Raw genomic sequence first — 16109 nt, forward strand, 5'->3', positions numbered from 1 at the left:
CTTGTCCTACTCACCAGTTGTCCATCCACTCTTACCTCATCTTCTAACAACCCTGCAGAGTAGGAAAGGTTGGAGTCATGGGGGAAATGGGAACATGGAGTGTGAAGCGAGGGCACTTTGAGACTCTGGTTGTTGGGAAAGATTGCACAGGGGCGCAGGGAGCTACCCACAGCACAGCCTGTGTGCCACATTAATGTATTCTAAAATAAAATAACTACCACTATACTACTACTTAAGAGTTAATAAAAATAACAGTGGTTTATATATAAGTTTTAGGACTCTGGGACATTTTACCCTTAGGGTTAGTATTTGTTTATACCAACTCTAGCCAAGAAAAAAATAAATGATAGATAGATGATAGATAGATAGATAACTGCACATAGTTTCACATAGTTTTTTAAACCAGTTATTATGCTTTGGTTGACTGTCCTGTAGTAGTGCTTTGCAGAACACTCCTCTGAATTCTATAGAGTTGTTTTCAAATCCAGTTCTGTGTGCTGCCACCTTGTTCAATTCCAGTACTGCTCCACAAAAAAAGGCAGGCCTCAATCACCAGTGGGTGCTTGACCTCTCCTGCCTCCCTACATTCACTCCTATGTTCCTGCCAGACAACCACACACAGACACTGAGGGGTGTCATCAACCCCCAAACACACATCTCTAGGGACCTCCTGGTATCTGCAAGACAGAACCCCAACCTCACCATTTCTCACCTTTGCTCCAGGCATGATGGTCTCCTCTAGTTCCCAAAGGCTAACAGCACTGAGTCAACTCTAACACCACTCAGCTATATAGCCCAAGCCAAATGAGTGACCATGATGAGCCTTTCCTCAACTAAAATGGGAAATAAAAAATGTGTGTGTGACAAAGTCAAATGAAAAATACTCAACAATTTTGAAAGGTTTGTTAGTTCATGCTTCTAGCATGGTTCCTGAGGGAGAAATGTGGAAATAATATATAAAAGAATGAAAATCACCAGCTACCACCTAATTCCTGGACTGTCTTTGGATCTTATACCCTATCAAGTGGTAAGCCACTGATTCAAAATGTTACAACTTACATCTCCAATCACAGCCAGCGCTGCTAATGCTGCAAGGGAACCCAACATGGCTGCCAGGGTTCTGTGAACAATCTGGAAAGGAACACAGGAAATTATTTCATTATGGTCCATAGGAGTTTAAAACACACAAAAGCCTATATTGCTATTTGTATCCATTAAAGTCAGCCATTCTGTACCATATCTATTTAGAAAATAAATAAATCATGGGTCTTGCTTTTCAGAGTCTGGATACCCCAGAGACACACACAAATAGCACCAGTCTACCTTCCAAAGAAAGCTGATTTCATTTCCTAAATAATTAGATGACCCAGAAGTAGAAGCAGAAGGCTAAAGTATGTTCTATAAGGAAGCCTGCAGTAAATTGTCATTGACTATTTACCATATGATCCCTAGGCAACTAGACAATTAGTTCCACACCATAAATCAATTCTGCCCAATTACTGAGACTGCTATTAAACCATCATTTGTCTATAGCCAAATGCTTTATCTAATTGAGACTTTAGTGTTTTCACTGAATCATGAAAGTACTTTTTCTGACATGGAATTTCTGAGACAAAATATGAAGAAAGGCAAGGATTCAGAGAAACGAACTCTCCCACATTGCTGATGGGAAAGTAAAATAGTGCAGCCATCAGGGAAAAGTTCGGCAGTTTCTTAAAAAGTTAAACAATAAATTACCATAGAACCAGCAATTCCACTCCTAGGCATTTACTCAAGAGAAATGAAAGCATATGTCCTATTAAGTTAATTAAATGAGGCCATTAAACTAAAGTGGCTTTAACACCTTAGCAGCCAACATAAGCAAACCAAGATCTAAGCCTATAATAAATGCCTCAAGGTTAATAAATCAAAATCTAAGGACAACTCATCATAAACAGCCAACTAAACTTCCCAAATATGGCAAACACATAAGCTGTAGCTAATCAAATCATTTCATTGCTATGCTTCTCCCTTTTCCCTGTAAAAGTCTTTCCCATAGCTCCTGTTGGTAGAGCACTCCTAAGCATTCCCATTCTGGCAATGCCCAATTCGAACCAATTTTTGCCCAAATAAACTCTTAAAAATTTACTATGCCTTGATTTATCTTTTAATAATTCACATAAGTCATAAATGTTCATAGCAATACTATTCAAAATAGACAAAACCTGGAAACATTCCAAATGTCTCTCCATGCTAAGTGGATAAAGAAAAAGTAGTATATGTTACAACATGGAACTACTGATACATGCTATGTTATGAATGAACCCAAAATGCATTATGCAGAGACTCATTTTGAACCTAAAGACACCTCCAGACTGAAAGTGAGGGGATGGAGAACCATTTTTCATGACAACGGACCTCAAAAGAAAGCTAGGGTAGCCATTCTTATATCAGAAAAATTAGAATTTAAACCAAAGACTGTAAAAAGAGAGGCAGAGGGACACTATATCATACTTAAAGGGTCTATCCAATAAGAAAATCTAACAATTATAAATATCAATGCCCCAAAATGGGAGAAGCCAATTATATAATAAATTAATAACCAAAATAAAGAATCATATCAACAATTATACATTAATAGTAGGAGATTTTAACACTCCACTCTCAGCATTGGACAGATCATCTAAGCAGAAGATCAACAAAGAAACAGAGCTTTGAATGACACATTGGACCACATGGACTTCATAGATATACACTGAACATTCCACCCTAAAAGAACAGAATACTCATTCTTCTCAAATGCACACGGTACTTTCTACAAAATAGACTACATTCTGGGTCACAAATCAGGTCTCAGCCAATACCAAAAGACTGAGATTATTTCCTGCATATTATCAGACCACAATGCCTTGAAACTGGAACTCAATCACAAGTAAATATTTGGAAGGAATTCAAACACTTGGAAGAAAGAGCATCCTGCTACAGAATGATTGGGTCAACAAGGAAATTAAAGAAGAACTTAAACAATTCATGGAAACTAATGAGAATCAAAACACTTCAGTCCAAAACCTATGGGACACTGCAAAGGTGCTCCTAAGAGGAAAATACATAGCCATCCAAGCCTCTCTCAGAAAATTAGAAAAATCCCAAATGCACAAGGTAACCTTACACCTAAAGGAGCTGGAGAAAGAACAGCAAATAGAACCAAAACCAAGCAGGAGAAGAGAAATAATAATTAGAGCAGAGAGCAATGAAATAGAAACCAGAAAAACAGTAGAACAGATCAACGAAACTAGAAGCTGGTTCTTTGAAAGAATTGATAAGATTGATAAACCACTAGCCAGACTTATCCAGAAGAAGAGAGAAAGGACCCAAATTAATAAAATCATGAATGAAAAGGGAGAGATCACAACTAACACCAAGGAAAGAGAAACAATTATTTGAAATTATTACCAACAACTATATCCCAACACACAGAGCAACCTGGAAGAAATGGATGACTTCCTGGAAACTTATAAACTACCAAGACTGAAATAGGAAGAAATAGATTTTCTGAATAGACCAATAACCAGTAACGAGATTGCAGTAGTAATCAAAAACCTCCCAAAAAACAAGAGTCCAGGGCCAGATGGCTTCCCAGGGGAACTCCACCAAACATCTAAAGAAGAAATCATACCTATTCTACTGAAGCTGCTTCAAAAAATAGAAACAGAAGGAAAACTTCCAAACTCATTCTATGAGGCCAACAGTACTCTGATCCCAAAACTAGACAAATACCCCATCAAAAAGGAGAATTACAGACCAATATCTCTGATGAACATGAATGTCCAAATAGTCAAGATCCTAGCCAATAGGATCCAACAGTACATTAAAAGGATTATTCACCACGACCAGGTGGGATTTATTCCTGGGATGCAAGGGTGGTTCAACATTTGCAAATCAATCAATGTGATAGAGCACATTAATAAAAGAAAAGACAAGAACCATGCAATCCTCTCAATTGATGAAGAAAATGCATTTGACAAAGTACAACATCCATTCCTGATTAAAACTCTTCAGAGTGTAGAGATAGAGGTTACATTCCTCAATTTCATAAAAATCATCAATGATTAGCCCACAGCAAATATCATTCTGAATGGGGAAAAGCTGAGAGCTTTCCCTTAAGGTCAGGAACACGACAGGGATGTCCACTCTCACCACTAGTGTTCAACATAGTACTAGAAGTCCTAACATCAGCAATCAGACAACAAAAAGAAATAAAAGCCAGTCAAATTGGCAAAGAAGTCAAACTCTCTCTCTCTTAGCAGATGACATGATACTTTATGTGGAAAACCCAAAAGACTCCACCTCCAAATTACTAAAACTCATACAGCAATTCAGTAATGTGGCAGGGTACAAAATCATTGCACAGAAATCAGTTGTTTTCCTCTACACTAACAATGTAACTGAAGAAAGGGAAATTAAGGAATCAAATCCATTTACAAAAGCACCAAAAACCATAAGATACCTAGGAATAAACCCAACCAAAGAGGTAAAGGATGTATACTCTAGAAACTACAGAACACTTATGAAAGAAATTGAAAAAGACACAAAAAGATGGAAAAACATTCCATGCTCATGGATTGGAAAAATAAACATGGTTAAAATGTCTATGCTGCCCAGAGCAATCTATAATTTCAGTGCCATCCCTATTAAAATACCACTGGCATTTTTCAAGGAGCTGAAATAAATCCTAACATCTATATGGGACCAGAAAAGACCCCAAATTGCCAAGGGAATGTTGAAAAAGAAAAACAAAGCCTGGGGCATCACGCTGCCTGACTTCAAGCTATATTACAAACTGTGATCACCAAGACACCATGGTATTGGCACAAAAATAGAAACCAATGGAGAAAATAGAAACCAATAGAAAAAATAGAGACCAATGGAACAGAATACAGACTCCAGAAAAAGACTCTCAACTCTATGGTCAATTAATCATTGACAAATCAGGAAAAAATATCCAATGGAAAAAAGACAGTCTCTTCAACAAGTGGTGCTGGGAAAATTGGACAGCTACATATAGAAGAATGAAACCAGACCATTCTCTTACACCATACACAAAGATAAACTCTGAATGGATGAAAGACCTCAATGTGAGACAGGAATCCATCAAAATCATAGAGGAGAACCTAGGCAGTAACCTCTTTGACACTGGCCACAGCAACTTCATTAAGACACATCTCCAAGGGTAAGGGAAACAAAAGCAAAAATAAACTTTTGGGACTTCATCAAGATAAAATGCTTCTGCACAGCCAAGGAAACAGTCAACAAAACTGAGAGGTAACCCACAGAACGGGAGAAGATATTTGCAAATGACATTATAGATAAAGGGCTGGTATCCAAGATCTATAAAGAACTTCTCAAGCTCAACACCCAAAAAACAAATAACTCAGTGAAAAAATGGGCAGAAGATATGAAAAGACATTTTTCTAATGAAGACATACGAATGGCTAACGACACATGAAAAAATGTTCAACATCTTTAGCCATCAGGGAAATTCAAATCAAAACCATGTTGAGATACCACCTTACACCAGTTAGAATGGCAAAAACTGACAAGGCAAGAAACAACAGATGTTGGAGAGAATGTGGAGAAAGAGGAATGCTCTTACACTGTTGTTGGGAATGCAGGTTGGTACAGCCACTTTGGAAAACAATGTGGACATCCCTCAAAAAGTTAAAAATAGAGCTACCCTATGATCCAGCAATTGCACTACTGGGTATTTACTCCAAAGATAAAGATGTAGTGAAAAGAAGTCATATGCACCCCAATGTTCACAGCAACAATGTCCACAATAGCCAAACTGTGGAAGGAGCTGAGATGCCCTTCAACAGACGAATGGTTAAAGAGGATGTAGTCCATAAATACAATGGAATATTACTCAGCCATCAGAAAGGATGATTACCCAACTTTTGCATCGACATGGATGGAACTGGAGGAGATTATGCTAAGTGAAGTAAGTCAAGCAGAGAAAGACAATTATCATATGGTTTCACTCATATGTGGAACATAAGGAATAGCACAGAGGACCATAGGGGAAGGGAGGGAAAATTGAAAGGGGGGAAATGAGAGAGGGAGACAAACCATGAGAGACTATGGACTCCAGGAAACAAACTGAGGGTTTCAGAGAGGAGGAGGTGGGGAGATGCGGTAGCCTGGTGATGGGTATTAAGGAGGGCATGTATTGCATGGAGCACTGGGTGTTATATGCAAACAGTGAATCATGGAACACTACATCAAAAACTAATGATGTACTGTATGGTGACTAACATAGCATAAATAAATAAAAATAAATCTTTAAAAAATAAAAAAAAAACATGAGCAGAAGACATGAACAGTGGGGCGCCTGGGTGGCGCAGTTGTTAAGTGTCTGCCTTCGGCTCAGGGCATGATCCCGGCATTCTGGGATCGAGCCCCGCATCAGGGTCCTCTGCTGGGAACCTGCTTCTTCCTCTCCCCTGCTTGTGTTCCCTTTCTTGCTGGCTGTCTCTCTCTCTGTCAAATAAATAAACAAAATCTTTAAAAAAAAAAAAAGAAGAAGAAGACATGAACAGATGTTCTCCAAAGAAGACATACAAATAGCTAACAGGCACGTGAAAAAATGTTCAACATCGTTAGCTATCAAGGAAATACAAATCAAATACAAATACAATGAGATACCACCCTACCAGTTAGAATTGCAAAAATTAACAAAACAGAAAACAACAAATATTGGCAAGGATGTGGAGAAAGGGGAACCCTTTTACACTGTTGGTGGGAATGCAAGTTGGTACAGCCACTTTGGAAAACAGTGTGGAGTTTCCTTAAGAAGTTAAAAATAGAGCTACCCTATGATCCAGTAATTGCACTACTGAGTATTTACCCCAAAGATAAAGATGTGATAAGAAGGGCCATATGCACCCCAATGTTCATAGCAGCAATGTCCACAATAGCTAAATCGTGGAAGGAGCCGAGATACACTTCAACAGGTGACTGGATTAAGAAGATGTGGTCCATATATACAATGGAATATTACTCAGCCATCAAAAGGAACGATTTCTCAACATTTGCAGGAACATGGACGGGACTGAAGGAGATTATGCTAAGTGAAATAAGTCAAGCAGAGAAAGACAATTATCATATGGTTTCACTCATATGTGGAACATAAGCAATAGCATGGAAGACCATCGGGGAAGGGAGAGAAATCTGAAGAGGGAGAAATCAGAGAGGGAGATAAACCATAGACTATGGACCCCCAGAAACAAACAGGGGGGTTCAGAGAGGATGGGGGTAGAGGGGTGGGATAATGGGGTGATGGGTACTAAGGAGGGCAGGTGTTGTGATGAGCACTGGGTGTTATATGCAACTAATGTATCATTGAACACTACATCAAAAACTAACAATGTGTTATACAGTGGCTAACTGAACATAATAAAAAAATGTATTATGCAAAGTGAGAGAAGTCAAACACAAAAGACTGCATATTTTGTCATTCCATTTATATGAACTGTCCAGAAATGTTATTTTAGAAAGACAGAAAGATCAGGGTTGCCTAAGGCTGGAGGTAACAATAGAGACTGATTGCAAATGGGCCCTAGGGGTCTTTATGGGGTGATGGAACATTCTAAAACTGTTTCATGCTAGGGCACCTGGGTGGCTCAGATGGTTGGGCTTCTGCTTTTGGCTCGGGTCATGATTTCCAGGTCCTGGGATCGAGCCCCATGTTCGGCTTCCAGCTCAGCGGGGAGTCTGCTTCTCCCTCTCCCTCTCCCCCGCTTGTGCTCTTTCTGTCTCTCTCTCTCTCTCTCAAATGAATAAATAAAATCTTAAAAAAAAACAACCTGTATCATGCTAATGGTTGCTGTTGTGATCTGAATGTTTGTGTCTTCCCAATATCCATATGTCAAAATTCTAATCCCTAAAATGATGCTATTAGAAGTTGGGCTTTTGGGAGGTCATGAGATCATGAGGGTGGATTCCTCATGAATGGGATTAGTGCCCTTATAAAAGAGGATCCAGAGAGATTTCTTGCTTCTTCCACCATCTGAGGATACAATGAGAAGTTTGCAACCTAGAAGAAGCTCTTACCTCACCATGCTGGCACCTTGATCTTGCCTTCCAACCTCCAGAACTGTGAAATAAATGTCTGTCATTTACAAGCCACCCAGTTTGTGGCATTTTGCTACAGCAGCCCTAAGAAACTAGTACTGAGAAGTGGGGACACTGCTATAATACCTAAAAATTTGGAAGCAGCTTTGGAACTGGGTATTGGGTAGAGGGTGGAAGAGTCTGGAGGGCCACACAAGGAAAAGCCCACACTGCTACAACAGACCATTAAAAGCAATTCTGGTGAGGGCTCAGAAGGAGAGCTGTCTGAGGAGAAGCCTCAGTCTTCATAGAGAATACCTAAGTGGGCGTGAACAAAATGTTGGTGGAAATATCAATGGTAAAGGCCATTCTGAGGAGGTCCCAGACAGAATGAGGAACACGTCATTGGACAATGGAGAAAAGGTTATCCTTGTCATAAAGTGGCAAAGGACTTGGTTGAATTGTGTTTGTATCCTAGTTTGTGCAAGGTAGAACCTGTAAGGGATGAAATTGACTAACTGGCTGAGGAGATTTCTAAGCAAAAAGATGAAAAAAGATGAAAGAATTGCCTGGTTACTCTTCAATGCTTGGAGAAAAACAAGAGAAGTGAGAAATGATTTAAAGATGGAATTGTTCATCAAAAATGAAGCCAAACTTTAAAATTTGGAATTCTCAGCCTATCCAAACTGAAAGAAATGGGAACGTTTACTTAGGAGAGAACACAAAGGGCATGGCCAAATTTGGTAAGGTTATTAATTTGGATCTGACATCGCAACAGAAGCTAGGAGCTATTCAAGACAATGGGGAGAATAGTCAGCCATCTAAACAGAAGCCAAGACCTACTGTTCAACACAGTGAAAGAACAGCTCAGAAGGTATTTCAGAGACCACCAGGGCTTCCCCTCCCATTCTAGGCCCAGAGTTCAAGGGCATACATGGTGGTAAGATTTCAAAGGGCGGGCCAGTGCTGCTTGGCACTGTTTCACATTGTGGGCTCCATTGGACCTGGTGCACCCAGCAAAGCACAGGGGGCATGGCTATCTCCACCTAGATTTTGAAGATGGACCCCCTGGAGCCTCAGGTTTAGACCCAGGCATAGGACTGCCAAGAGCCCAAGATCACAGCAGAAAGTCCCTGCTAGGGCAATACCCAGTACAGCGGTAGATCAGCAGAGCCACGGGCCTTTGATTCCAGCCTGCAGAATAGGGTGTGCCCAGCAAAGTCATGAGGGCAGGGCTACCCAAAGCAGTGAGGGCAGGACCCTTACTGGTTTTGGACTTGCCAGGGACCTATCAATCCTTTCTTCTTTCCTATTTCTTCCTTATGGAATGGGAATATCCATCCTATGCCTATTCAACCATTGCATTTTGGAAGCACATAACATGTTTGAGTTCACAGATTCAACATCTTTGCTTCAGAGCTGGGAGAAATTTGTTGCCAGATATATATTGACTTTCAACCGTGTCTGATTTAGATGCTGTTTAGATGAGGCTGTGGACTTTAGACTTTTAAGTTAATGCTAGAATGAGTTGGGATGTCTAGGGTTATTGAAATGGAATGAATGAATTTGCATTTAAGAAAGATGTGAATTTTGGGAGGCCAGGGGTAGAATATTATAGTCTGAATGTTTCTATGTCTTCAAAACCGTGAGAAATGAATTTGTTGTTGATGAGGTACCCAGTCAGTGTATTCGATTATAGCAGCCCAAACAGACTGAGACAGGTGCTAAGGGTTGGTGACCACAGCAGGGAGCCCCTTTGCCCTCAGCACAGATGGACATTCAGGGCCCCAGGACATGGAAGGGAGCACCTCTGCCCACCAGTCAGGGACTCCTGAGGTAAGAATCACCCCAACCCCTCACAGGACCATCGGGGGAGGCGGGGCCTTCAAAATGCAAATGCAAATGAGGCTGCTTCCTATTCATGTAACACCAAGGCACAATGTCCAGGCAGTGACAGACAGCTGTGCTCAGGGAATGTCCAGGAAACGAAAGCCAGCAGTGCCGCCTCACAGAACTCATGATCTACCAGCAGGCGAGCTAAACACAGCCATGGATGTGCACTTCAGAACAAGCTGGAGGGAGAACAGGGGGGCAGATGTTTCTCCCAAAAGGTCCCAAAGGGGCTTTAGGGCTAGAAACAATGAGATTTCCCAGCACATCTATGAGAATGGCTAAAATAAAAAGGAGAAACAACACTAAATGCTGGTGAGGATGCAGGGACTGGCTCACCCACATGTTGCTGGTGGGAATGAAAATGGTCCAAAAAACTAAACGTGCAACTACCTTATAACCCAACAGTTCCATCCCAGACATTTTATTCCAGAGAAATGAAAACACATGTTCACACAAAACAGTACATGAAAAATTATAGAGGCTTTATTTGTAACTGCCCCAAACTAGAAATAAGCCAGATGTCCTTCAAGAGCTGAGTGGTTAAACATCTACATCATGGTGAGAAGGTACAAACCACTGATACAAGCAGCATTCCTGAAATGATGAAATTATAGAAAGAGTGGGCAGATTAGTAATTGTCAGTGGGAAGGGGATTATATGGAATGGAAGGAATTGGGTGCGGATACAAAAGGGCAACATGAGGGGTCCTTGTGGGAATGGAAATGTTCTGTATCTTGAATGTGGCTACATTAATATCCTGGTTGTGATTTTCAACTACAGTTTTGTAAAGAGGAGCTGAATACGCCAGACCCAAAATATGCCACTTTGGCATATTGATTATTTCTAATTAAATTACTTGAGAAATAGCTGTTACAAAAAAGACCCTCTAAGCCTTTTTTGTCCCCCTGAAAAGAAAAAAAATAAATCTGTGAAAGGTGATCTCCCTGTACTAGAAGGGTAGATGCCATCCTCATCACCAGAAATGAGGAACTCAGGGCTGAGAAGGCTACATAAACAACCCTTGTTACTTCACTAGTTTACCACCCAAGCCCAAACCCCTGTGTTGTCAATTCTTCACAAATGTATTGTTTTCTTGTCTAAAAGATATAAAAGCTGCCCACTTTGGTCATTTCTTTGGGTCTCATATTTTGGGGGGACTCCTGTATGTACGAAGTTAGTACAATACTGTATAATATTGTACAAAATTAGGTACAATATTAATCTATGTTCTGTCAATGTAATTATCAAACTGTGATGTAACGATGATAAAAATATATCTTTTGTCATTCGGATGACCAACATTTATTTTAAAAAAGGAGAGCACTTGTTGTGATGAGCACCAGGTATTGTATGGAAATGCTGAATCACTATGTTGTAGACCTGAAACTAATATTACACTGTATGTTAACTATCTGGAATTTAAGTTAAAATTTTAAATATATATATATATATATATATATATATATATATATATATATATATATATATATATATAATGAATGAAAGAAATGTGTGTCTTGTCATTAATGAAGGTGACTTTTGGACCTTACTCAAGGGCAGTGGCAGGTTGCCAGGAGGACCAACCATGTGATTAAAGGATTAAAACTGTTAGTTTCACTCCCCAACCTCCAGACAGGGTAGAGGGGCTGAATCAGCCAATAGCCAATGACTTATTTAATCATGACTATGTAATGAAGCCTCCATAAAAACCCAAAAGGATAGCTTTTGGTCCTTATTTTGGGGAACCAGAACACTTCCACATGCCATCAAGCTGGGCCCCAAGTTCCATGAGAACAGAAGCTCTTTTGGGGGGGACCTTACCCTATGTATCTTTTCACATTCTTTAATAAACTGGTAAACACAAGTAAGTGTTTCCCTGAGTTCTGCGAGCCACTCTAGCAAATTAATCAAACCTAAGAAGGAAGTTGTTGGAACCTCTAATTTGTTGCCAGTTGGTCAGAAGCCTGGGGCTTTGACTGGTTTCTGAAGTCGGGAGTGGGCACTGAACACTTAACCTGGGGAATCCAATGCTATCACTGAGTAGATAGTGTCATAATTAAGTTCTCAGACACCTGTAGGGTGTCTGAGAATTGCTTGGTATTGGTGGGGACTCCCATGCTGGAACTGACTCTGGGAACCCTAAAAGATCAGCCAAAGAATGTAGGCAAGAAAGAAGGGAAATTTCTCCCATCCCCACATTTACAAAACCTTGGGGGAAAGTGAATAAAGAATACAGGGAATCACTGTATTTCTTTCAACTACATGTGAATATGCAGCTATGTAAAAATTAAAACTTTAGGGGGCGCCTGGGTGGCACAGCGGTTAATCGTCTGCCTTCGGCTCAGGGCGTGATCCCGGCGTTATGGGATCGAGTCCCACATCAGGCTCTTCTGCTAGAGCCTGCTTCTTCCTCTCCCACTCCCCCTGCTTGTGTTCCCTCTCTCGCTGGCTGTCTCTATCTCTGTCAAATAAATAAATAAAATCTTTTAAAAAAAAAAAATTAAAACTTTAATTTTAAAAAAAGCATTGCTTTTCTCCTCCAAGACATTGCTAAACTTAAATCAAGGAGAGAACATAGGATCCTATTCAGCATACCACTTATAATAAAAAAGCAAAAAAAAAAAAAAATTTAAGAAAAAGAACATATGGGGTCAAATCAGATGACCCAAGGATCCTTTTCATTCCTGAATTCCATGGCAATAACTTCCTAAGTTTGGAAAGCTGAAATTAATGCCATCAAAATATAAGGAGCTTTCACAACAAAATGCTTACTTTAATTGAAAAATAGCAACAATAGTGCACTGGGCACTGCTCCCGAGCATTGAGGACTCAGCAGTAAGGAGACAGGAGTGCTCAGGCTGTGTGAAGCCCAATCCCTGTAAACAAGAAATGAGTGTTTCGTAAACAGAGTGAGTGAAGTTCTGGGACAGAGAGGCCTGAAGATATGACACAGTCAAGACACAGGAGTCCCAGAGAAGGAGGGGAGATTCAGCTCTGAATAGGTGTCAGGGCCAAAAGGGGCTTCAGTGTCAGGGGCAGAAGGGAAGTAGAGGAGGGGTCAGGCAGTTGGGGCATGGTCAGGAGAGGTTTGGGTTTAATTTCATCATTTCTCATTCAAAACAAACCAACTACTTGCCAAAAAAAAAAAAAAAAAAAATTCAGGTCTTTCCTGCTTTGTATGTGTGTATATGAGAAAGAATAAAGAACAGTGAGAAAGAATTAAAGGAAAATATTGCAGATGAACAAACTTCAAGACAGCATGGAGCCTTGAGTGAGTTCTAAACAGCCTGAGTGTATGTTAATTTCCCCTGCTTTTGTTTAATCCAATGAGGCAGGTTTCCAAGAAGCAAAGCTCCTTTCCTTCTCACCACGTTTCCAAGGCGGGTTGCATTGGACTTATTTTTTTTCTATTTTTGAAAATCATTACATAGAACATTTTTCTAATTGGTCAAAAGTGGTTTTTAATGCACTTGACATTAAAATCACTGAAAGGTTCATGAAAGATAATAAATTAAAGCACTGTACATAATTTTATGAAGTCTGAACATAAATGCATTCTGCTCAGAGGTTTCAAATCATTTTGAAACAGTTTTTCTGAATAACAATGTATCTCTATATTTTGCCTGCTATGTGTGACATACTACAGAAACCTAAAACTAAGTTCACAATCCACATTGAAATGCAACTTTTCTCAACAGTGCTCACAGAGATCACTTTTATGTGATGCAATGACTTTTTATTTTTTTAATTGCATGAATACATTTTATTTTATTTTTTTATAATAATATTTTTATTATGTTAGTCACCATACAGTACATCCCCAGTTTTCGATGTAAAGTTCCATGATTCATTATTTGCGTATAACACCCACTGCACCATGCAATATGTGCCCTTCTTAATACCCATCACCAGCCTACCCCATTCCCCCCCCGAAGCCCTCAGTTTTTTTCCCAGAGTCCATAGTCTCTCATGGTTCATTCCCTCTTCTGTGTACCCCCCCTTTCTTCTTCCCTTTCTTCTCCTACCGATCTTCCTACTTCTTATGTTCCATAAATGAGTGAAACCATATGATAATTCTTTCTCTGCTCGACTTATTTCGCTTAGCATTATCTCCTCCAGTCCCATCCATGTTGCAGCAAATTTTGAGAGATCGTTCTTTTTGATGGCTGAGTAATATTGCATTATATATATGGGCCACATCTTCCTAATCCAGTCATCTGTTGAAGGGCATCTCAGCTCCTTCCACGATTTAGCTATTGTGGACAATGCTGCTATGAACATTGGGGTGATATGGCCCTTCTCTTTACTACGTCTGTATCTTTGGGGTAAATACCCAGTAGTGAAATTGCTGGATCATAGGGTAGCTCAATTTTTTAATTTTTAAGGGACCTCCACACTGTTTTCCAGAGTGGCTGTACCAACTTGCATTCCCACCAACAGTATAAGAGGAATTCCCTTTCTCCACATCCTCTCCAGCAATTGTTGTTTCTTGCCTTACCCATTTTTGCCATTCTAACTGGCTTAAGGTGGTATCTCAATGTGGTTTTGATTTGAATTTCCCTGATGCCTAATGATTTTGAACATTTTTTCATGTGTCTGTTAGCCATTTGTATGTCTTCATTGGAAAAGTGTCTGTTCATATCCTCTGCACTATTTTGATTTGATTATTTGCTTCTCAAGTATTGAGTTTGAAAAGTTCTTTGTAGACCTTGGATACCAGTCTTTTATCTGTACTGTCATTTGCAAATATCTTTTCCCATTCCGTGGGCTGCCTCTTAGTTCTTTTGACTGTTTCCTTGGCTGTGCAGAACTTTTTATCTTGATGAAGTCCCACAAGTTCATTTTTTCTTTTGTTTCTCTTGCTGTTGGAGATGTGTCATGAAAAAAGTTGCTGTGGCCGATGTCAAAGAGGTTGCATATTATGTTCTCCTCTAGGATTTTGATGGATTCCTGTCTCACATCGAGGTCTTTCATCCATATGGAGTTTATCTTTGTGTATGGTGTGAGAGAGTGGTCAAGTTTCATTCTTTTGCATGTAGCTGTCCAATTTTCCCAGCACCATTATGGAAGAGACTGTCTTTTTTTACACTGGATGTTTTTTCCTGCTTTATCAAAGATTAGTTACCCATAAAGCCAGAGGTCCATTTCTGGGTTTTCTATTCTGTTCCATTGGTCTATGTGTCTGTTTTTGTGCCAGTACCATGTTGTCTTTGTGATCACAGCTTTGTAGTATAGCTTGAAATCTGGCAAGGTGATGCCCCCAGCTTTGTTTCTCCTTTTCAACAATTCCTTGGTGATTCGGGGCCTTTTCTGGTTCCACACAAATTTAAGGGCTGTTTGTTCCAGCTCTTTGAAAAATGTCATTGGTATTTTGATCAGGATGGCATTGAGGGGCGCCTGGGTGGCATAGTCGTTAAGCATCTGCTTTGGCTCAGTGCGTGATCCCAGTGTTCTGGGATCGAGCCCCACATTAGGCTCCTCCACTAGGAGCCTGCTTCTTCCTCTCCCACTTCTCCCACTCCCCCTGCTTTTGTTCCCTCTCTCACTGGCTGTCTCTGTCAAATAAATAAATAAAATCTCTCTAAAAAAAAAGGATGGCATTGAAAGTGTAGATTGCTCTGGGTAGCATAGACATTTTTACTATGTTTATTCCTCCGATCCATGAGTATGGAATATTTTTCCATCTTTTTGTGTTTATTTCAATGTCTTTCAAGAGTGATCTGTAGTTTCTACAATACAGATCCTTTACGTCTCTGGTTAAGTTAATGTATGATTTTTAGTGCTATTGTAAATGGAATCGATTCCCTAATTTCTCTTTCTTCAGTGTCATTGTTCATGTATAGAAATGCAACTGATTTCTGAGCATTGATTTTCTATCCCATCACATTACTGAATTGCTCTATAAGTTCTAGTAATTTGGGAGTGGAGTCTTTTGGGTTTTCCATATAGAGTCTCATGTCATCTACAAGGAGAGACAGTTTGACTTCTTCCTTGCTGATTTGAATATCTTTTATCTCTTTTTGTTTTCTGATTGCTGTTGCAAGGACTTCTAGTACTATGATGAATAATAATGGTAAGAGCGGGCATCCTTGTCGTGTTCCTGATCTTAAGGGAAAGGCTTCTAGCTT

At 39.8% G+C, this 16109-nt stretch overlaps 1 protein-coding gene across 5 annotated transcripts in view; it reads right to left on the reverse strand.

Annotated features, from left to right (window-relative positions):
• The window catches only part of OCA2 (OCA2 melanosomal transmembrane protein), a 467353-nt gene that overhangs the window by 304013 nt on the left and 147231 nt on the right, over window positions 1-16109 (reverse strand). For all 5 annotated transcript variants that reach the window (XM_087856735.1, XM_045795323.2, XM_045795325.2 and 2 more), the window contains exon 10: window positions 1060-1131. In XM_087856735.1, the coding sequence (XP_087712861.1) occupies window positions 1060-1131 (72 nt within the window). The remainder of the gene's footprint in view (window positions 1-1059; window positions 1132-16109) is intronic.

Source organism: Ursus americanus, chromosome 28 (assembly GCF_024610735.1).
Source record: "Ursus americanus isolate L20-20 chromosome 28, mUrsAme1.1.p, whole genome shotgun sequence".
Lineage (NCBI taxonomy): Eukaryota > Metazoa > Chordata > Mammalia > Carnivora > Ursidae > Ursus > Ursus americanus.